The sequence below is a fragment of the Schistocerca nitens genome, chromosome 11 (genome assembly GCF_023898315.1).
Source record: "Schistocerca nitens isolate TAMUIC-IGC-003100 chromosome 11, iqSchNite1.1, whole genome shotgun sequence".
In the NCBI taxonomy this organism is placed as follows: domain Eukaryota; kingdom Metazoa; phylum Arthropoda; class Insecta; order Orthoptera; family Acrididae; genus Schistocerca; species Schistocerca nitens.
The window spans coordinates 183,143,077-183,166,718 of record NC_064624.1 but is presented as its reverse complement, the minus strand read 5'-3'; the positions used below and the strand labels follow the sequence as shown (position 1 = coordinate 183,166,718).

Genomic DNA, 23,642 nt, shown 5'->3' with positions numbered 1-23,642 from the left:
TTGTGATTAGTTCTGGATAGTGACAAATATAGTGGCCTGGTGTAGTGGTCAAGATATTTGCCTCTCGTGCTGGTGATTGTGGTTTCAAATCTCATCAGACACTTCCAAATTTTTTATTTTTGTGTCTTATCAAAATGATTGATTACTATTTTTATTCAGTGAATTGGCTTAAATGTATTTATTTTATTTCTAATACTTTGCTGTGTCATTTTTATCATCATTCTGACTTTTTTTATTTGTCCTTATTTTTTCTTCCTGTAATTCTTTTTCACTTGGAATCCTTCTGTGTCATCTATAACCTGTAGCCAAGTGCCGAACAGGGCTGTTCATTGGTTATTAAAGTGGCAGCACATGTAGCCCATGTGAGGAGAGTTTCAGGTAATTAATGAAAGTGAGAACCTTTTAGCACTGGATCTGAAATTTTTGTCTTGTGTTAGCTTGTGGAGGTTATCTTTAACAGTGAGCATGATTAACAGTCTTGCTGCAGATTGCTGACCATCATTTTCTCGGATACATTGCACATAACTAGGTTTTGGTTAGGCTAGTGTGAATTTCAATTCAGGGCTTCAAAATGTGTCACCCGTCACATTTCAGTCACTGGTCACTGAAGTTCAGCTGCTGACAGAGCATCTCACTATCCCATCATACCTCGCTTCCAGCACTGCTCCGCATTACACATTTTAAGCAACAGCAATTATGAAGTGATCCACCAAATATGAGTGTCACTTATAACCGAGCAGTAGATGGTAGCTGATGTAGCAACACCATAGTGGCAAGAGATAGAAATCAACTAACAAGTAATTATAATCAGACTATAGTCTAATCATTTCAGTGCTTCATACAGCCAGACCAGTTACATGATTGCAATACATTACCTGTATTTTACTAGCTCCCTCAGTGCACGTGTACCCCAGTATCTCACATGAGAGATTAAGTACCTATAACCTCATGGTTATCACAACATGACATCTCACATACCTACTGCCCATGTTTCAGTTGCATGTTCTGCCCACCTGTGCCCGTGGGTGCCAAGCTGACACTTAACCGGAAACAGACTGGTCTAATTTATAAATCAGTGCTAGGCATTCATTTGCATAAAGGAACTGAAGAACATTTTTTCAAAAGTCTATAATTGCTCAATTTTTCAAAATACAAAAAATTTACTTCAATCCGCATTTGGATTTTCCCCATATAGTAACCAAGTAGCCTCTCCTCTACCAGATTCTCTCAAAAAACTTGAGGTGTCTCACCCAGAAATTGGTACATATGAAATTGATTTATTTCGTGACTCCTGTACCAGTCAAAATAAAAATACAGTAATGATGACCACACCAACGACCTTCATGGAGGAAAGCAGAAAATTTAATAAGCTGGTAATTTATTTCAATATAATGAACAAGGATATATCACTACTCACAATATAGTGGAGATGCTGAGACACAGATAGGCAAAACAAAAAGGCAGTCAAACAGTAAGCTTTTGGCCAGAAATCCTTCATTGGAATTATACAACATATACACACACATTCACGCAAATGCAGCTCATACGCAACTCACCTCAGCAGCCACAGAGACTGTGGTCACATGTGTCTGAGTTGCATTTGTGTGTGTGTGTGTGTGTGTGTGTGTGTGTGTGTTTTGTCCAATTCCAATGAAGTGCTTTTTGGCCAGTCTGTTCCTGTTTTCCATTCCTCCTAAGAGAATGCATGGAAAATGGCTCATTCTTCTTAGCTGTCCATAAATAGGAAAAGAGAGAGGAAGAATCAATACAGACTGATTTCACCGATAAAAGCTGTTCAATCCACACCTTATCTTGATGAAAGTGTCCCGGATTGTCTCACGCACTGAATGGGCCTGTGCTTGGGACATGCGTCTCAGGTTGCGCACCTCCTGGCGGAGGTCCTTCGCTTTCTTCTGCAATCCTCGTAACTGGTTGTACATCTCTGGCGTCAGCTGCAGGTCGGCTGTGGCAATAAAATGCAAGTTATATATCACCTTGAAACATCAGGAAATAATGTTACAGCAGGCATTAATATGATCAGCAGAAAAGACAGTCTGCAGCAAACACTAATATTATCAACAGAAGAGAAAATCCCAAACATTAAAGCCTACTTTAAAAATATTCAAACAGGCTCTAGGAAAAATTTACGCCTCTCATATCTTTACTTCATAGTCTGCTCTTGTGTATTAAGTTCCCATGATAATTTGCAGGATCCATCTGATGTTTTTGGGGAAATGTAATCCTCTTCTTTTTCTTCATGGAGTCAGCTTGTTATTCTGGAATTGTTAACTTTAATCATATAGGATAGCAGATGCCGTTCCTGTCATCACCCCTTGCCCTTCCCCTTCCTGCACAGAAATTTTGCACCCCCATCTGCCCGTTTCTAATGTTTTCAGAATGTTTGTGAGTCATGTAACTGAAATGGGACGTGTAGCAGCCTGGCATTCACCTAATCAGAGAAACGGCCTAAAAACCACATCTAGGACGGCCAGCATACTGGCCCTCGTTGGTTCAGTGCAGTGAGTGCTCATTCCAGATAACAAAAATATTGTCTATACTGAGGTCAAATTTGAATGTGACAGTGAAGTTATCATGTTGTATATAACAGGTATAGGTGAAATCAAATCCTGCCCCCCCCCCCCCCCTCCCCCCAGCTACCCAATTCCATTGTGACAGTTTTAGGGGCATTCAAAGAAAGTCTACAGTCAGTAATGCATTAATATCCAGAGCTTACAGTACTAGTTGGAGGCAACTTTAACCTACCGAGTACAGGCTGGGACGTCTATGGATTCATTGTAGGGGGTTCAGATATATAGTCTTCCGAAATAATTTTGAACACACTTCCTGGCAGATTAAAACTGTGTGCCAGACAGAGACTCGAACACGGGACCTTTGCCTTTCACGGGCAAGTGCTCTACATCTACATGTACATCTACATTTATACTCCGCAAGCCACCCAACGGTGTGTGGCGGAGGGCACTTTACGTGCCACTGTCATTACGTCCCTTTCCTGTTCCAGTCGCGTATGGTTCGTGGGAAGAACGACTGTCTGAAAGCCTCCGTGCGCGCTCTAATCTCTCTAATTTTACATTCGTGATCTCCTCGGGAGGTATAAGTAGGGGGAAGCAATATATTCGATACCTCATCCAGAAACGCACAACTCTCGAAACCTGGCGAGCAAGCTACACCGCGATGCAGAGCGCCTCTCTTGCAGAGTCTGCCACTTGAGTTTGCTAAACATCTCCGTAATGCTATCACGGTTACCAAATAACCCTGTGACAAAACGCGTCGCTCTTCTTTGGATCTTCTCTATCTCCTCCGTCAACCCGATCTGGTACGGATCCCACACTGATGAGCAATACTCAAGTATAGGTCGAACGAGTGTTTTGTAAGCCACCTCCTTTGTTGATGGACTACATTTTCTAAGCACTCTCCCAATGAATCTCAACCTGGTACCCACTTTAGCAACAATTAATTTTATATGATCATTCCACTTCAAATCGTTCTGCACGCAAACTCCCAGATATTTTACAGAAGTAACTGCTACCAGTGTTTGTTCCACTATCATATAATCATACAATAAAGGATCCTTCTTTCTATGTATTCACAATACATTACATTTGTCTATGTTAAGGGACAGTTGCCACTCCCTGCACCAAGTGCCTATCCGCTGCAGATCTTCCTGCATTTCGCTACAATTTTCTAATGCTGCAACTTCTCTGTATACTACAGCATCATCCGCGAAAAGCCGCATGGAACTTCCGACACTATCTACAAGGTCATTTATATATATTGTGAAAAGCAATTGTCCCATGACACTCCCCTGTGGCACGCCAGAGGTTACTTTAACGTCTGTAGACGTCTCTCCATTGATAACAACATGCTGTGTTCTGTTTGCTAAAAACTCTTCAATCCAGCCACACAGCTGGTCTGATATTCTGTAGCCTCTTACTTTGTTTATCAGGCGACAGTGCGGAACTGTATCGAACGCCTTCCGGAAGTCAAGAAAAATAGCATCTACCTGGGAGCCTGTATCTAATATTTTCTGGGTCTCATGAACAAATAAAGCGAGTTGGGTCTCACACGATCGCTGTTTCCGGAATCCATGTTGATTCCTACGTAATAGATTCTGGGTTTCCAAAAACGACATGATACGCGAGCAAAAAACATGTTCTAAAATTCTACAACAGATCGACGTCAGAGATATAGGTCTATAGTTTTGCGCATCTGCTCGACGACCCTTCTTGAAGACTGGGACTACCTGTGCTCTTTTCCAATCATTTGGAACCTTCCGTTCCTCTAGAGACTTGCAGTAAACGGCTGTTACAAGGGGGGCAAGTTCTTTCGCGTACTCTGTGTAGAATCGAATTGGTATCCCGTCAGGTCCAGTTGACTTTCCTCTGTTGAGTGATTCCAGTTGCTTTTCTATTCCTTGGACACTTATTTCGATGTCAGCCCTTTTTTCGTTTGTGCGAGGATTTAGAGATGGAACTGCAGTGCGGTCTTCCTCTGTGAAACAGCTTTGGAAAAAGGTGTTTAGTATTTCAGCTTTATGCGTGTCATCCTCTGTTTCAATGCCATCATCATCCCGGGGTGTCTGGATATGCTGTTTCGAGCCACTTACTGATTTAACGTAAGACCAGAACTTCCTGGGATTTTCTGTCAAGTCGGTACATAGAATTTTACTTTCGAATTCACTGAACGCTTCACGCATAGCCCTCCTTACGCTAACTTTGACATCGTTTAGCTTCTGTTTGTCTGAGAGGTTTTGGCTGCGTTTAAACTTGGAGTGAAGCTCTCTTTGCTTTCGCAGTAGTTTCCTAACTTTGTTGTTGTACCACAGTGGGTTTTTCCCATCCCTCACAGTTTTACTCGGCACGTACCTGTCTAAAACGCATTTTACGCTCTACCGACTGAGCTTCCCAAGCACGACCCATGCCCCATCCCCACAGCTTTACTTCTGCCAGTACCTCACCTCCTACCTTCCAAACTTTACAGAAGCTCTCCTGCAAACCTTACAGAAGTAGCACTTCTGAAAGAAAGGATATTGCGGAGATATGGCATGGTAGAGCACTTGCCCGCGAAAGACAAAGGTCCCGAGTTCGAATCTCGGTCCGGCACACAGTTTTAATCTGCCAGAAGTTTCATATCAGCGCACACTCCGCTGCAGAGTGAAAATCTCATTCTGGAATTTTGAACACATTTTCCAAAAACTGTCTTGACCAGCTAGTTTAACAGTCCACACACAATGGAAATATTTCAGACTTTGTAGCTACGAACACACATCAGTATGGAGACAGTGATTTGTGATCATAATGTCATCACAGCGACTGTAGTTACTAAAGTTAAATCAGTCATGCAGGCAAGGAGAGTATTTCTACTAGAAGGAACAGATGAATAATTATCAGCTTTTCACTTAGACAAAGATCTGAAATCTTTTAGTTCCAGTATGAGGGACACAGAGGAATTATTGACAAAGTTTAAATGGATTTAAATTCTGCTCTGATGAAGTATGCGCCTGGTTAGTTGATTACGGGGAGGAAAGACCCACTGTTGCTTAACAATGAAATTCAGAAAATGCTGAGGAAGCAAAAGCTGTTGTACTCTTGGTTCAAGAGAGAACAGGCAAATGATGACAGGTAAACGTTTGTAGAGATTTGTGCATCTATAGAAAGATCTATGCAGGAGGCATACAACAGCTACCACCACCAAACTTTAGCAAAAGATCTGGCCGAGAATCCAAGAAAATTCTGGTCCTATATAAAATCACTAAGTGGGTCTAAGGTTTCTATTGAGTCAATGGCTGATCAGTCTGGTGTGGCAGTAACAGGCAGCACAAGGAAAGTCAAAGTTTTAAATTTAGTGTTTAAGAAATTGTTCATGCTTGAGAAGCACAAAAACATATTGTTGTTTGACCATTGCAAAGAACTCGTACACGAGAGATAGATAGTAATATGCATTACTGGCAAAGAGAACAACTGAAAAGAGTTGAAAACCCATTACCCATCAGGTCCAGATGGAATCCCAATTTGGTTTTATAAAGAGTACTCTATGGTACTGTCCCCTTACTTAGCTCACATTTATTGCAAATCTCTCACTGAATGTAAAGTCCCAACTGACAGGAGAAAAGCACAGGTGACTTCTGTATATAAGAAGGGTAAAAGAATAGACTCACTAAATACCAGACCAATATCTTTAACACCAGTTTCATGCAGAATTCTAGAATGTATTCGCAGTTTGAACATAATAAACTTCCTTGAGATGAGAAAGCTTCTGTCCATGAATCAGCATTCTTTTAGAAAGCATCACTCAGACAAAACTCAGGTTGCCATTTCCTCATATGATATACTGCAAACTATGGATGAAGGGACTGCATATTTCTAGATTTTAAAAAGCATTTGACAAGATGCTCCACTGAAGACTGTTAACAAAGATGTGATCATATGGAATAGGTTCCCAGATACATGAATGGCCTGGAGACTTCCTAAGTAATATAACCCAGTATGTTGTCCTCGACAGTGAGTGTTCGTCAGAGACACGGTATCATCATGACTGCCCAGTGAAATCAGACCACTATTACTTTCTATATACATAAATGATATGGGGGACAGGTGGGCAGTAATCTGCAGCTGTTTTCTAATGGCACAGAGGTGAAAGGGAAGGTTTATTGTTAAGTGACTGTAGAAGGAGGCAATACAACTCAGACAAAATTTCTAGCTGGTTTGATGAATGGCAGCTAGCTCTGAATGTGGCAAAATGTAAGACAATGCCAACAAGTAGAAAGAACAAACCTGTAATGTTCGGATACAGTATTATTAGTGTCCTGCTGGACACAGTCAAGTTGTTTCTGGCCGTAACATTGCAAAGCGACATGAAATGCAATGAGTGGTAGGGAAGGCGACTGGTTGACTTCACTTTATTACAAGAATTTTAGGAAAGAATGGTTCACCTGTAAACTGTTTGAGTGTTTGGGATCCGTCCCAAGCTGGACTGAAGGAAGACATCAAAGCATCTCAGAAGTGGGCTGCTACATTTGTTACTGGAAGGTTCGAACAACACGTAAGTGTTACAGTGATGCTTCGGGAACTCAAATGGAGGGAAGGCAACATTCTTTTCACAGAACATTATTGAAAAATTTAGAGAACCGGCATTTGAAGCTGACTGCAGAACGATTCTACTGCCGCCAACATACATTTTGTATAAGGACCATGAAGATAAGACAAGAGAACTTAGGGCTCTGGCCTTCAGATAATTGTTTTTCTCTGGTTCTATTTCCAAGAGGAAGAGGAAAGGAAATGACTAGTAGTGGTACAGACTAACCTCCGCCATGCACTGTATGGTGGTTTAAGGAGTATGTATGCAGATGTAGATGTTAATCCACCAGGCGGATTCGATCCGGAGCTGATGCACATCCCCAAACCCTGGAGCAAGGTGTTAACATGCAAGGCTATCCAGGTAGGTTTTACAAAAATGTAATTGCATACGAGGTGCTAATGCAGTTCATTCTACAACATGATTACACTGTCTAGAGTCCTTATCAAATAAGGATGACAAAAAACGTTGAACGAACACAGACACACATTGCTAGTCATAACAGGGCAATATGGGAAATAAGAAAGCATAACAAAGATGTGTAGCAAAATTAACCGGAAGAAAGGTAGGTGTTCCCTCTACATCCTGTAAGATAAATTCAGAGAGGTAGTAATCCATGGTACTCCCTGAAGATCGAGGTACAAAGTTGGTATCTCACAACAGCACCATAAGTAAAAAACAGGCGCTGCCAGGTGCAGCAATGAGAGATGTCAGTATAGACACACCCTCAAGAATTTCCTTACATTACTGCTGCTTGAGACTGACTTATGTCACAGCGGAGTGCTGCTCAGACCCACTCTGCAGTCATCACCACAGACAATGGCAGCTTCTCACTACAGAGCCAGCAGTGCAAGAGTTGTATTGTACAGAACTATGTATCAAAGTTTATAGTCTGTTGTACAATGAAACAACAGACTATTATTCTGCACTGTATCAAGTGATAAATTAGTGTTCAGTGCCATATACCTAGATAGTCTGGTGGACATGGATTGTTTCAAAGTATTTAATCTTGTTCAAATTGTAATTATGTGATCAATTATTTTCAATGTTTTGAAGTATCCACTTGGCCTCCTCCAGGTTTAAATCTAAGAACCCACCAGAGTGCCAATGAATTTTTTCCCCCCCTTTCATCTGGCACAATGTAATTGAGGGAGACTGCGCACTAATTCTGTTACCACCATCATACATCACACATAGATCATGAGAATGAGAACAGAGAAACGATGCTGTATAGAGAGGCATACACCATCTGGTCAGTACCTGGACACACCTATGTAATGCGGAACTGACAACTAGGTGCTACTATAAATGGAGGCTGGGAGTATTGTGTTGTCAGTAGACAAGCAGTAATAGTCAAATGGTTCCATCAGGAGAACTCAGGGACTTTAAACATGGACTAGTCATTGGATCTCATCTGAGTAACAAATTCATTAGATACATTTCAACACTTCTAAAGCTGCCCACGTCAACTGTTGGTAATGTGCCAGTGAAGTGGAAACATTAAGGAACAACTACACCTAAACTGAGACCAGGTAGACCTCGTGCACTGAGGGGTGGGGACCGTCAAGCAGTGTGGAAGGTGGTTGTGAAAAGTCGCATGAAATCAGTGGAAGGGATCACTCCTGTCTGTGGGGAGCTAACAAGAATGGGATATAATAGTCGAGTAGCTCCCCATAAACCACGTACTTCTGTAGTCAGTGCTAAGTGATACTTACGCTGATGTAAAGGGTGACACCGCTTGATAGTGGAGGACTGGAACAGTGTGATTTGGGTTGATAGATCATAGATAGAGAATGTTACCTGCCATCATGCGTAGTGCTAACAGTGAAGCACAGACAAGCTGGTTTACGATATTAGGGTGTTGTACCCTTATTGCGCTTAAGGAAATACTAAATGAACAGGTTTCACAGCACTGTGTACTGCTCACAGTTGACAAATAGTTAGGGATAATGTCTGTTTGTACCAGGATGACAATGAACCCTATCATAAAGGAGCACCTCTGAAGCAACAGTTTGTGGACAATAAGATTCCTGAAATGAACTAGCCTGCCCAGAGTATCAACCTAAGCCAATGGAACACTTTTGGTACAAGTTAAAATATCGACTTTGCTCCAGACTTGTGTGCAACATCCCTACCTTTTCTGTTTTGACCCTTGACGAAGAATGGACTGCCTTTCCTCCACATATACTCACTCGTCCCAATGAAAGATTTCCCAGCCACATATATTCACTCATTTCTCTGAAAGATTTCTCAGCAGAGTACAAGCCACTGTAAAATGAAGAACAGATACACTACTTATTAATGTCCTCTAATAGGTGTCCAGATACTTTTGATAAGACAGTGTATTTTGAGAATGGTGGGAGACGTCAAGGGGATCCTCCTTTTAATGCATTACTGTTTGTCATTATTATATATATTTTTGTCTCCCTTTGTTTCAAAATAAAAGGATTCCTGTCATCCAAGGGTCCAAATGATCTGTCCTTCCTGTTTAACCTTTCCCAATCTCTCCCCCTCTCCTCCTCCCGACAAGGAAACTCTTGGTTCTGAAAGCTAGGAACAGGGTTCATTACTGGGTCCATTCCTGTTCTTACCATACATATGTAAATGTCCTCCCAACGACTTTATAGGCCTGTTCAAAAACTACAATGTTAGTACTGTACTACATTTGGTAATAGCTGAGGCGGATACTAGAGAGGAAAGTAAAGTATCTGCTTTACAAAATTTGGCATCCCCACCAACTCTAATCGCCTACTGCCACATCTTTTCCTCATACTCAGTTGACAGGATTCTTAGGCCATCAACAAAGTAGTGTTTATGCCTCAGGACCAACCTGCCTTTCTTTGAGACTCAACACTACCTCACCAGGGAATATGAGCAGCCCACAGAGGTTGCAGTAGAACGTACAAGCACAATGTTGTCCCATAAAGCATCAGTCAGAAGTATAGCAGGGTGGACATGCAGACAAGAAAAAAAAAAAAAAATTCCCGAGTTTCCCATTTAAAAATACACTCTTTTGTGGGTGAAAAAACATTTTTTTCCATGTTAACTGACAATATACAATACTGGCTATTAAAATTGCTACACCAACAAGATGACATGCTACAGATGCGAAATTTAACCGACAAGAAGAAGATGCTGTGATATGCAAATGATTAGCTTTTCAGAGCATTCACACAAGGTTGGCGCCAGTGGTGACACCTACAATGTGCTGACATGAGAAAAGTTTCCAACCGATTTCTCATACACAAACAGCAGTTGATCGGTGTTGCTTAGTGAAACGTTGTTGTGATGCCTCATGTAAGGAGGAGAAATACGTACCATCATGTTTCCGACTTTGGTAAAGGTCGCATTGTAGCCTATCGCAATTGCAGTTTATCGTATCGCGACATTGCTGGTCGCGTTGGTTCAGATCCAATGACCGTTAGCAGAATATGGAATTGGTGGGTTCAGGAGGGTAATACGGAACACCGTGCTGTATCCCAACGGCCTCATATCACTAGCAGTCAACATGACAGGCATCTTATCCACATGGCTGTAACGGATCATGTAGCCAAGTCTCGATCCCACAGTCAAAAGATGGGGATGTTTGCATGACAACAACCATCTGCACAAGCAGTTCGACAATGTTTGCACCAACACGGACTATCAGCTCAGAGACCACGGCTGCGGTTACCCTTGATGCTGCATCACAGACATGAGCTCCCGCGATGGTGTACTCGACGACGAACCTGGGTGCACGAATGCCAAAAGGTCATTTTTTTTTATGAATCCAGGTTCTGTTCACAGCATCATGATGGTCACGTCCATGTTTGGTGACAATGCGGTGAACGCACATTGGAAGCGTGTATTCGTCATCGCCATACTGTCATATCACCTGGTGTGATGGTATGGGGTGCCATTGGTTACACGTCTCAGTCACCTCTTGTTCGCATTGATGGCACTTTGAACAGTGGACGTTACATTTCAGACGTGTTACGACCCGTGGCTCTACCCTTCATTCGATCCCTGCGAAACCCTATACTTCAGCAGGATAATGAACGACCGCATGTTGCAGGTCCTGTACGGGCCTTTCTGGATACAGAAAATGTTTGACCGCTGCCCTGGCCACCACATTCTCCAGATCTCTCACCAATTGAAAACGTCTAATCAATGGTGGCCGCGCAACTGGTTCATCACAATACGCCAGTCACTACTCTTGATGAACTGTGGTATCGTGTTGAAGCTGCATGGGCAGCTGTACCTGCACACGCCATCCAAGCTCTATTTGACTCAATGCCCAGGCGTATCAAAGCCGTTAGTATGGCCAGAGGTGGTTGTTCTGGGTACTGATTTCTCAGGATCTATGCACCCAAATTGCGTGAAAATGTTGTGACATGTCAGTTCTAATATAACATATTTGTCCAATGAATACCCGTTTATCATCTGCATTTCTTCTTGGTGTAGCAATTTTAATGGCAAGTAGTGTACTATCCCTCAGACCTGTTGAAACTTTTCAATCCTTTGAATTGTAAAGGTTTTATATGCCGGTGTAGAACTTCTTAACACTTTAGAAAACAAAACAAAACAAAACAAAAAAAGTGCTATGGAAAGATCTTTGATGTGTGGCAAGATTTAAGCTGCGTATTTTTGTATAATGAAAGTATAAACACGAAATCTTTTTTTAGTGTATGTTACCCTTTAAGATCCTATATTATTTTCCTCAACCTATTAGAAATGTAAATAGTTGTGACATCACTCTCATTGAATGCAGTTTGTTGTCAGAAAGTATTACATAGTCTTTGTCTTAATTGTTTGACCCATTTTGCTGGCAATAGATGGTTGTGTGTGAAATGTGTTCTGTTGTTGTAAATGCATTTTCTTTGCAACTTAAGTTTTATTCAGTGTTATTCTATCGTTTATCTTTCATTGCTGCAGTACTGTTCTGCAGAAGAGGGCTAAAGCAAAATCCTTTGTTAGAGTATCAGCTTTTAGTTACTGCTGCAGTATTATTCTGCAGTGGCAGACTAAAGTAAAGTTCTTTGTTACAGTAACTCCCAGAATTCTTAAAAATTCGTGCGATTTTCCCTGATTTTTTTTTCGGATGAAAAAATTCCTGCATTTTTCCATGGAGTATATATGATCCATTGATTTACTATGATGAGATGCTGGGAAAAATGCTTCTCAATTGTGCAGAAGAGAAAATGTTGGACAGAAAATCTGATGTTCCTCTTTCAGCCATTACTTTTGTTACTCCACAGTACAATCAAGGGCCCAAAGCTCAACTACGGGGTGTTCCAAACCTTTAAGGCCAAAATTATAATCACTGTTGAAGATCTTAAACCAAGTATTCTGTAATTAAAAATGGAATATACAATACGGTGTGACTTCAACAGTATTAATTTATTTTTTAACCAATTTTTGGTTTATGAGGCCATAATCCAATTTTAATCATCTACTGTCATCCAAAAAAGGTACAATATTCATGAACAACATTGCAAAAATCTTACACATAATCAAGAGTGAGATATGAACACAAAGTAAATGTAATATTTGACAGTATAGTGGTATTGCAATTAAAAATGTTAAACAGTAAATAAACATCAAGGGAACAAGGAAAACATTAACATGAAACCTTCACAAACAGTGCCTGTATACCAATTTAAATTAATCTGAATTAAATTAAGAATTGGGGAGAAGAGGAGTTTCTGGCACAACTTGACCAGAAGAAGGGATCGGTTGGTAGGACATGTTCTGAGGCATCAAGGGATTACCAATTTAGTACTGGAGGGCAGCGTGGAGGGTAAAAATCGTAGAGGGAGACCAAGAGAAGAATACACTAAGCAGATTCAAAAGGATGTCGGCTGCAGTAGGTACTGGGAGATGAAGAAGGTTGCACAGGATAGAGTAGCATGGAGAGCTCCATCAAACCAGTCTCAGGAGTGAAGACCACAACAACTACTACAACAACAACAAATTAAGAACCATAATAAATAAAATTGGTGCAAGACAAGAGTACTGAAGAATATCTTGAATAAGTACAAATGGAAAATGGGTCAATATGTCTTATGTACAGGAGATGTACATACTGTGAAACACCAAAATGTGGATAGCACATAGACAATCACAACAAGATAAATAATTACAGGAAAAAATTGAGGAACAAATGGAAGAGATGGTGTGGGAGTAATGGAAAACTTTGAAGATCAAATGAAGTTTAGAATGGTGGATGTACTGAGCTGTTGTTGGTCATTTAATAATAAATCAGGACTGTGGGCCGGCTGTCTGTTGATTTCTAAGGCTTCCAACAGATAAAGTTTTTGGTCTTTGTTTGCACAGTGGAGGTCATTGGACTTGCCAGTAGCTATGGCCGTCATTCTCTGCATGCTTAGCAAATGTACTTCTACAACTTCCAGCTCCATTCGTGCTCAGTAGAAGAGCATTTGAGCATTCAATGTCTGCCACATACAGAATAATGCTACAATCTCTTCAAAGGGCATACCTACTGTTAAGCAATGCTGAACATTTAACTGAAGGATTTTTCACATATCAGGCATTGTGAGAGTCATTTTCCAAACATTCAACTGTATTTGAGGCAAAAATATTCAATAAAGTTAATGATAATACTGCTCACTTCCTGTAAAATTTTAACAGATTTTTTTATACAAAATAAAAGGTACATGAGACCCATATATATGTGATCACATAAATTATGGTTGATATTTGATGGAATTGATCACTTGTGCAACATTTCACAATTAAGTATTACAATAAACACTTCTTAGCTATTAACAAGAAAAATTTACAATATTTGAGATAAATGGGTAGCATCTATTACTTGTCACAAGAACTATACCTATCCACACACACACACACACACACACACACACACACACACACACACACACACAAGCTGATTACCCGGTGTTGCCTGGTTGTGTGTTTATTCCAATCTTCTGTAAGTCCATCTCCTCCTGCCCCCACTCTCTGTACATCTCCTCCTACTCCTCTCACTGTCTATCTCTTGCTCCCTTCCCTCTCTGTCAATCTGAGCCTTCCCCACTACCCACCTGCTATTCCCCCCTCTGTCCATTTCCTCCTTCCCACTCTCTGCCTGTCCATATCCACCTCCTCCCTTCTCTCTCTACATTATCACACTCACCTCAGTGTGAGGCTGATGCTTCTTACACCTAGTATTTCATCCCAGACTGTAACTAATATGTATACCAAACTTGATTTAAATCATTCCAAGGGTTTAAGATGAGCTTTGTACCCACGGTTTTGCTTGCACACAAGCATCAAATGCATTTTACACATATTTAAGTTACTTCATATGTACTTATACACATATTTCACTTGTATGTCTAGTGACTTTTGCCCTACAGTTTCATTTTCATGTTTATGATGTCATACCTCGTGGACTATGGCTGCACAATGATATAATTTTGCAAATACATCCAGTGGTATATGTAGATATTGTCAGGAAAATGTACTGAGAATAGAATTACTACCAAAACAGTAATAAATCAAAACATCAAGCACAATGCGACAGTTTTTTCTCACATCTCAGTATTTCACGTCATATCTCCTGAACTGTGTGTCGTACAATGGTACATTTTTGTACGTACATTCAAAAGCAAGTGTGGATACTGCCTGCAAAAACTTTGCATGTAGAGAGAGTAGTTAAACGTCTTGCATGATGTGGTATTTTTTCACACATTCAGTGTTTATGACATCATATCTCCAGAACTAAGCTTCATACAATTAAATAATTTTTCTGGTACATTCTATAGTATATGTGAATACTGTCTGCAAAATGTGTCACATATACAGTTAGTAGTAAAGAAGTAATAAGTTAAAATGTTATGCTTCATTTGGCAGTTTTACTGCACGAACAGCGAAATGAAGTACGAAATAAAATTTTCTCCTTTCATCATCGTATGGATGTTGTAATTTTCAAATAATGTGTAAAGTCTGTTGCAAGTCTCTGTGTCTCTAAGTGCTCTCATTCTCCAGTATCGTTGGCTACACCTCTTTTGCACCCCCACCTCTTTTGATAGGTGTGTGGTTCTTGCCCAACTGATTCTTTCCACCTAGTAAATGATGTGTGTACCAAGTTTGGCTGAAAATGGTCCAGTGGTTTAGCAGGAGATACGGAACATACGTACGTAAATATACATACATGCGTATACCATTTTTATAAGTTGTATGCTTCAGAACTATTAAGCATTTCCAAAAAAAATTAAAAAAGGAAAGGCAGCAACCAACAAGAAAAGGTATAGATGACAACAAATAAATAAAGTAATATTATTCCCAAACTGGATCACAAATTGCAGGCAAAGTTCGAAGCAATGAGCATGTTAAGAGAGCCTGTCCTCCTCTTTGTGTGTGTGTGTGTGTGTGTGTGTGTGTGTGTGTGTGTGTGTGTGTGTGTGTGTGTGCGCGTGCGCCCCATTTTCATCAGTGCGAACAGGAATCAATGTAAGTGGACAAACATTCAGAAAACAATTCACCAGTATACATTCGTTACTAACTTCTGTCAGTGAACGAATTATTGAAGTGGAAGGAATGGAAGAGAACCTGACAGAATAAGCATCAAAGCATGCGAACAATGTATTGTTGTTTTTCTTATGCTTACATCAGCCGCACATAGGTTTCATTCGATACCACATTATAGTGCCGTGCAGGTAAGAAGGCAAGTGGTGAGGCAATGCACAGTCTCAATTAATAGTGTACCACATAATGCTACAACCCACAGTATCATTTGCCACATCATCCTGCAGCATGGCCTTTGGAGTGCATGTAGAACATGTAACTTTGATTTTTATCTTAGTTTAAATATGGTGAGGTTACTAGTCACTATAGTGTTCATTATCAGTGGCATAAAGCGAACACACATTAAGTTATATAGTGATAGATTTCCAAGATTATAAACTGCTTTAGAGGTAGTCAGAAGCGGTGGCTCGGTGTAACGCTTATCCCAGCATTGCCAGTCACCACAGAAGTCATCAGTTGAAGCATGAGACCTGCGATAAAATCAGAAAGCACATCAGTGCCACCACAAAGTATTTTTCATCCCTCTCTGTGCAGAACACAATAATGCAGTCCTTGTCTTGCATGCACATTACTACAGTATGTTGTGATGCAACATTATGATATTCAGATGGGATTATTTTGTATCATTTGATTTACAGTTCCAGGCTTCCTTATCCTTGTTCTAAGACTACACGTATGTTGACAGACAACTTTGCCGCCTGCTCACTGCAACTGTGTGGAAAGCTGCAAAGCAGGGCACTACCTAACAATAATTTCAGTCCAAGAAAGGCACACACTTATACTTTGGTTCTTAACAATGTAACAGTTAGACTAACTCCTGAACTTGCGCCTTTTTGTTGTTATTGTTGTTGTCTTCAGTCCTGAGACTGGTTTGATGCAGCTCTCCATACTACTCTATCCTGTGCAAGCTTCTTCATCTATCAGTACTTACTGCAACCTACATCCTTCTGAATCTACTTAGTGTATTCATGTCTTGGTCTCCCTCTACGATTTTTACCCTCCACACTGCCCTCCAATTCTAAATTTGTGATCCCTTGATGCCTCAGAACATGTCCTACTAACGTGTCCCTTCTTCTAGTCAAGTTGTGCCACAAACTCCTCTTCTCCCCAATTCTATTCAATACCTCCTCATTAGTAATGTGATCTACCCATCTAATCTTCAGCATTCTTCTGTAGCACCACATTTCGAAAGCTTCTATTCTCTTCTTGTCCAAACTATTTATCGTCCATGTTTCACTTCCATACATGGCTACACTCCATACAAATACTTTCAGAAACGACTTCCTGACACTTAAATCTATACTCGATGTTAACAAATTTCTCTTCTTCAGAAACACTTGCCTTGCCAATGCCATTTTATATCCTCTCTACTTCGACCATCCTCAGTTATTTTGCTCCCCAAATAGCAAAACTCCTTTACTACTTTAAGTGTCTCATTTCCTAATCTAATTCCCTCAGCATCACCCAACTTAATTCGACTACATTATATTTCCTCGTTTTGCTTTTGTTGATGTTCATCTTATATCCTCCTTTCAAGACACTGTCCATTCCGTTCAACTGCTCTTCCAAGTCCTTTGCTGTCTCTGACAGAATTACAATGTCATCGGCGAACCTCACCGTTTTTATTTCTTCTCCATGGACTTTAATACCTACTCCGAATTTTTCTTTTGTTTCTTTTACTGCTTGCTCAATATACAGATTGAATAACATCGGGGACAGGCTACAACCCTGTCTCACTCCCTTCACAACCGCTGCTTCCCTTTCATGCCCCTCGACTCTTATAACTGCCATCTGCTTTCTGTACAAATTGTAAATAGCCTTTCGCTCCTTGTATTTTACCCCTGCCACCTTTAGAATTTGAAAGAGAGTATTCCAGTCAACATTGTCAAAAGCTTTCTCTAAGTCCACAAATGCTAGAAATGTAGGTTTGCCTTTCCTTAATCTATTTTCTAAGATAAGTCGTAGGGTCAGTATTGCCTCACGTGTTCCAACATTTCTGCAGAATCCAAACTGATCTTCGCCGAGGTCGGCTTCTACCAGTTTTTCCATTCGTCTGTAAAGAATTCGCATTAGTATTTTGCAGCTGTGACTTATTAAACTGATAGTTCAGTAATTTTCACATCTGTCAACCCTTGGTTTCTTTGTGATAGGAATTATTATATTCTTCTTGAAGTCTGAGGGAATTTCACCTGTCTCATACATCTTGCTCACCAGATGGTAGAGTTTTGTCAGGACTGGCTCTCCCAAGGCCATCAGTAGTTCCAATGGAATGTTGTCTACTCCCGGGGCCTTGTTTCGACTCAGGTCTTTCAATGCTCTGTCAAACTCTTCACGCAGTATCGTATCTGCCATTTCATCTTCATCTACATCCTCTTCCATTTTTTTTACTTTGTCCTAAGTGAAGCAAGCAAGTAATACATTTACCTTGTTCAAATGTCAAACTGAGGAAGCTAACCATCATTTGCACTCTCACTCTTCACGACCCCTCACCACCTGCTTAATGTGCTGCAGAGCCCTTGAATCCCACAACCGCTTGTGATATCTCTATTCACTGATTAGCAACACTGCATTTAAGAGCACTCCATTTCTCACACAATTCAGTTTTAATACCAAAGGAAGTTCATGTGAAAAAATAAAAATAAATAAATATTTTCCTGATGAAGCAACCGTTGGTTGCGATAGCTAGAATCTTGTGTGTATGTTTGTGTGTCTATCGATCTGCCAGCGCTTTCGTTTGGTAATTCACATCATCTTTGTTTTTAAAATAAATTAATAAGTAGACTGGGTGTTTCCTTTAAAAGCAGACTTTGGAAAATAAATTAAACCATAGCAGCACAGTGTTACATGAAATAACAGTCAATTAAATTTTACACTATAAGATATCTTAATTACTTTACACTGATCAATGTGTCTTCTGAGCAGTGACATGTATCTGAAACTCCAGGGCATCTTTAATTTTCCGCTGTGTAATACGAGGCATACTCGAAAAGTAAGGGCCGTTTGATATATATATATATATATATATATATATATATATATATATATATATATATATATATATATATATATATATGTTGTACCACTGGCCTTTTTTTCAGTGAGGTGACACCACAGTTTGAAGGTATTTTTGCATAAGGATATGGCACACAGCTCTTCAAACACTGTCTCACATCAACTTACTTTCAATGGGACAACAAATTCCCTCAGGAAAATGACAGTGTGGCAGTGGGGAAACCACATCATGCAGTTATAGTGAATTTCTATTTGAAAAATTTGAAGAAATAGTCCTTCAGATGACCAAGTAAGGTGTTCATGACAGTTCTATTGTGTATCAAGGGAAAAACCCTGAATTCATTAATTTTTAAATGATGTTAATTCTAATATAAAACTTAATACGTAGTAAAACATGGAAAATGAGAAAGAATGTCATATTTCATTTCCAGATGTACTTGTACTCAGAAAACTTGGTGGAACTTTAGGGAACAAAGTTTGCAGAAAGTCCACTAATACAAATAGATACAATACCTTCACAAAAATTCAACTCACCATCCTAAGCACAAAAGAGAAGTGGTCAAAAAATTGGTGGATCAGGCTAAAAGATTTTGTGAATGACAGTACATGGAGAAAGGGATTGTTAATTTAAGAACTACTTTCAGAAGAAATGTATACTCTGACAAAGAGATAAATAGGGCACTACATCCTAAATAGTTTCAAATTTCTAGTGAAAAAGAACCAATTAAAGGGAAAGTGTTCCTCCAATTCATAAAAGGAGCACAGATCATGACAGCAGAAAACTAGGAAGAAAAGAGCACTGTGCAAATACACAAAAACTGCACGGATATTCAACCCTGTAAAAGACCTATGCCCATCGCTTGCCACAACAAGAGTACATGAAGACTCTTGCACATGCGGTCAAGTTATGCCAGGTGTCCCTCCTTAGAGTTGTCATGCGCATTTTCTCTGGTGTTTCGACAAATATTTGCAATTTCGTTTTTGCATTATGTAGCTGGTGTCAGCCCAAACAATTACTACTTGTTATATCTTTCATGTGATGCATGGTGTCAACACAAAGCGTCGGTTTGTTTCCCCTTGCAAACGAAATTATTTTTAAACCGGAATTTTATGTGCTCATTCGACAGAGCACTCGAAAACTAATCTAGTCTGATGTTTGTTTTATCGATATGTATTAATGGGGACAGTAAAACATGAAGAATAAGCAGTTACTCAATAGCACTGCATGCTTGGTGGTAGCAGTTAGTGCAGGCCATGGGGACGCTGTTGCAGCTTGAGAACTGGTTATTCTTCAAGTTTTACTGTCCCTGTTAATACGTATCGATAAAACGTCTCCAGGGGACTCGCACCTAGTGAGTACATGGCTGGCAACCACAGGGCTCCGAGCTGAGTCCTGGCATTGCTTCCACTTACTTATGCCAGGCTCCTCATCCTCACTTTTAACTTTTCTGTCTGGCCATCCTCGGCCAACTCTTGTTTTTCCTGACCCTGACACTATTAGGTTTCGAGGGCTAGGGGTCTTTCTTTTCCCAATCCTATACTTCCTCTGGTACCGGGCAGCAGCGGGCACCAGTATCGAATTGATGCACAGAGCAAATGATGCTTCAGATGGATCAAGATCGAAGACTCATGGGTGAAACCAACCATAGTCTGGTTCTTCGGCCATGATACTGCGACGTGGAAAGGAAATGGAAAGACTACCACATTATTATATTTCCTGAATGTTGGAAGATGGAGGATAATGATGGCGTTTCCTGGAGTAAAATATTCCGAAGATAAACTAATCCCCCGTTCGGATCTCCGGGTGGGGAGTATTTCAGGTGGTATCATCAAAAGAGATGAACATTTTAATTTCAGGATTGGGACATGGACATTGGGAAATGGAACACTTCAAAGAGGAGGAAAACTGGAAAATCTGAAGAGAGAAATGGACAAATGTGAAGTGAACATAATGGGTTTAAGTGAAGTGAGGTGGACAGATAGTGGTGAAATAGTATCAGGTAATTACACAATGTTTTATTCCAGTGGTAAAAGTTTTGAACATGGCGTAGCAATAGTGATGGGAAATGAATTAGTGCAAAGTGTGAATAAAGTCGTATGTCATAGTGATCGTTTAATGTTTGTGAAAATAAATACAAAACCAGTAGACATTCTAATAGTCCAAGTGTACAAGCCAACATCAGATCATGATGACGAAGAAGCGGAAAAAATGTATGATGATATAGAAGACATCATTCAGTCCAAAGGAACAGGAAAAGTAAATACTGTAATCATGGGTGACTGGAATAGCGTGGTTGGACAAGGCAATGAAGCAAACATTGTTGGACAATATGGATTAGCAAAAAGAAACAACAGAGGAGGAATGCTAGTGGAATTCTGTCACCGAAATAATTTGGTGGTGATGAACACTTGGTTCAAGAAAAGGAAAAGTAAACTATACACATGGAAGAGCCCAGGAGATATGAACAGATATCAGATAGACTACATACTCGTCAAACAGAGGTTTGGGGGCAGCGTGAAGGACGCCAAGACTATGCCGGCTGCCGACATCAACTCGGATCACAACCTTTTGGTTGCAGATATCAGCACAAGGCTGAAGAAGATCCAACAGCATGGGAGGAGAAAACAGAGATGGGACTTGGAAAAGCTAAGAGAGAAAAACGTGGCAGTAAGAGAATCGCTAGAGAAAAAATTTAACAAAGTGAGACACAAAAATACAAGTGCAAATGCGGAAGATCAGTTGCAAAATGTTAAAATGGTTTTGTTAAACACTCTGAAGAGTGAAGTTGGGAGGGAAACAAAGAGAGCGAGAAAACGCTGGATCACCAATGAGATGCTGGAGAAGATTGAGGAAAGGAGGAAGTGTAAAAATGTTAATGAAGAAGAATACAGAACACTTAACAATGCCCTCAGGGGGGAAACAGACAAGGCGAAGGAAAAGTACTTGGAATAAATGTATGACGAAATAGAAGAACTACAAAGAAGAAGAAGGTATGACCTCATGTACCAGAAAACAAAGGAACTGGGAGAAAGAGAGAACAAAAGTGTAAGGACGTTCGGAATAGAAGATTCTAGAGGACAAGTGGTTACTGAACAAGTGGAAGTGCTGAAAACATGGGAAGAATATATAAGAAAACTATATGATACAGAACATCACCCAGATGACATCGGCATAGAGCCAGAGGAAGCTGTTGATGAAGATGAAAAAGAGCCCAGTATACTGACAAGGGAAGTAGAGAAGGCGATAAAGGACATGAAGAGTAGGAAAGCTACAGGGGATGACGGCATACCAGTGGATTTGCTTAAAGAAATTGGAAATGAAAGTTTGAAAGCTCTGACACAACTCATAAACAAAATCTATGAAACTGGAGAATGGCCTGAAGATGTTTTGGATGTCACAGTGGTTACTCTTGAGAAGAAAAAGCAAGCCAAGAAGTGTAGTGATTATAGAACAATTAGTCTGATATCGCATATGGCAAAGATCATTGCAAGAATACTAAATAGACAGTTGGAAAACAAAATTGAAGAAGTGATAGGAGAAGACCATTTGGTTTCAGGAAAGGAAAAGGAACCAGAGACACCATTGGCATGATGAGGATATTGTCAGAGAGAGTTTTGGCTGTTAACGAAGAAGTTTGCGCTTGTTTTATAGACTGGCAGAAGGCCTTCGACAGAGTCAATTAGAATATATTGATGAACATCCTTAAGGAAATAGGAATCAACTGGAGAGATTGGAGACTTATAAGGAACTTGTACCTAGGACAAAGGGTAAAGGTACGACTGAACTATGGAGAAACGAACAGTGTGGAAATAGGAAGGGGATTGAGACAAGGATGTTGTCTGTCGCCAAATCTCTTCAACCTGTATGGAGAAATGCTGGAAAGGATGCGGAAACTTCAAAGTAGGAGGACATCTCATCAACACCATCAAGTATGCAGACGACCTGGTAGTGCTTGCCAAAAATCAGAGATAGCTGCAACACATGATGAACAATTTGGTGGAAATGGGAAGAAAATACGGCATGGAAAGCAACATCGAAAAATCAAAAGTGATGCGCATATCAAAACGTGAGAAACATTTGAAGATAACTGTTGACAATCAGGAACTGGAAAATGTGAATCAGTTCAAGTACCTGGGAAGTTATCACAAAGGATGCCCACTGCACCAACGAAATCCGAGCACGAATCACCATAGCCAAAGCTGCTTTCAACAAGAAGAGGACTCTGCTGACCAGCAAGTTGAGTTTGGCATTGAGAAAAAAACTGATAAAGTGCTACATTTGGAGCATTTCACTGTATAGAGCAGAGACACGGACCATGAGACAGAAGGAGAAAAAATACTTAGAGAGCTTTGAAATGTGGTGCTGGAGGACAATTGGAAAAATCAAGTGGACAGATCGCATAAAATGTACTGCAAAGAGTAGGAGAGAAGAGAAGTATTCTGCGTACAATTCTTCAGAGAAAGGCCAACTGGATTGGACATGTACTTAGACACAAGGGACTCATACATGATGTTATCGAAGGGAAACTCAGAGGAAACGCAGGACGATGAAAAAGAAGAATTCAACATCTGGACGACATGAAAGATGGAAGGAGATACAACAGACTGAAGGAAGAAGCTGAAGACAGGGAACACTGGAATCAGAAATTCTCCATACGAAGACATGGACCTGCCACTATGCAGAATACTACATAATAACATCGACAAAACAAACATTGCACTAGATAATCTGGGACTGCTCTTATCAAATGGGCACATAAAATTCCACTTTCAAAAAAATTCTGCTTGTAACAGGAAACTAACAAACACTTTCCATCAACATTGTGTGTCATATGAAAGGTATGTTAAGCACTATTTGTTTGGGCTGACTCCAACTAAAAAATCCAAAAACGAAATTGGAAATTTTTGCTGAAACACCAGAGAAAGTGTGCCTAACTACTCATAGGAGAGAGACCACGAACACAGGAAGCACAAAATGAAGCATCAATGCCCGACTTAAGGAACAC

General features: G+C 40.2%; 1 protein-coding gene across 1 annotated transcript in view; it reads right to left on the bottom strand.

Moving 5' to 3' along the window:
- The window catches only part of LOC126213013 (coiled-coil domain-containing protein AGAP005037-like), a 257,242-nt gene that overhangs the window by 94,111 nt on the left and 139,489 nt on the right, over positions 1–23,642 (bottom strand). The window contains exon 10 of the mRNA XM_049940574.1: positions 1,807–1,963. Coding sequence (XP_049796531.1) covers positions 1,807–1,963 — 157 coding nt within the window. The remainder of the gene's footprint in view (positions 1–1,806; positions 1,964–23,642) is intronic.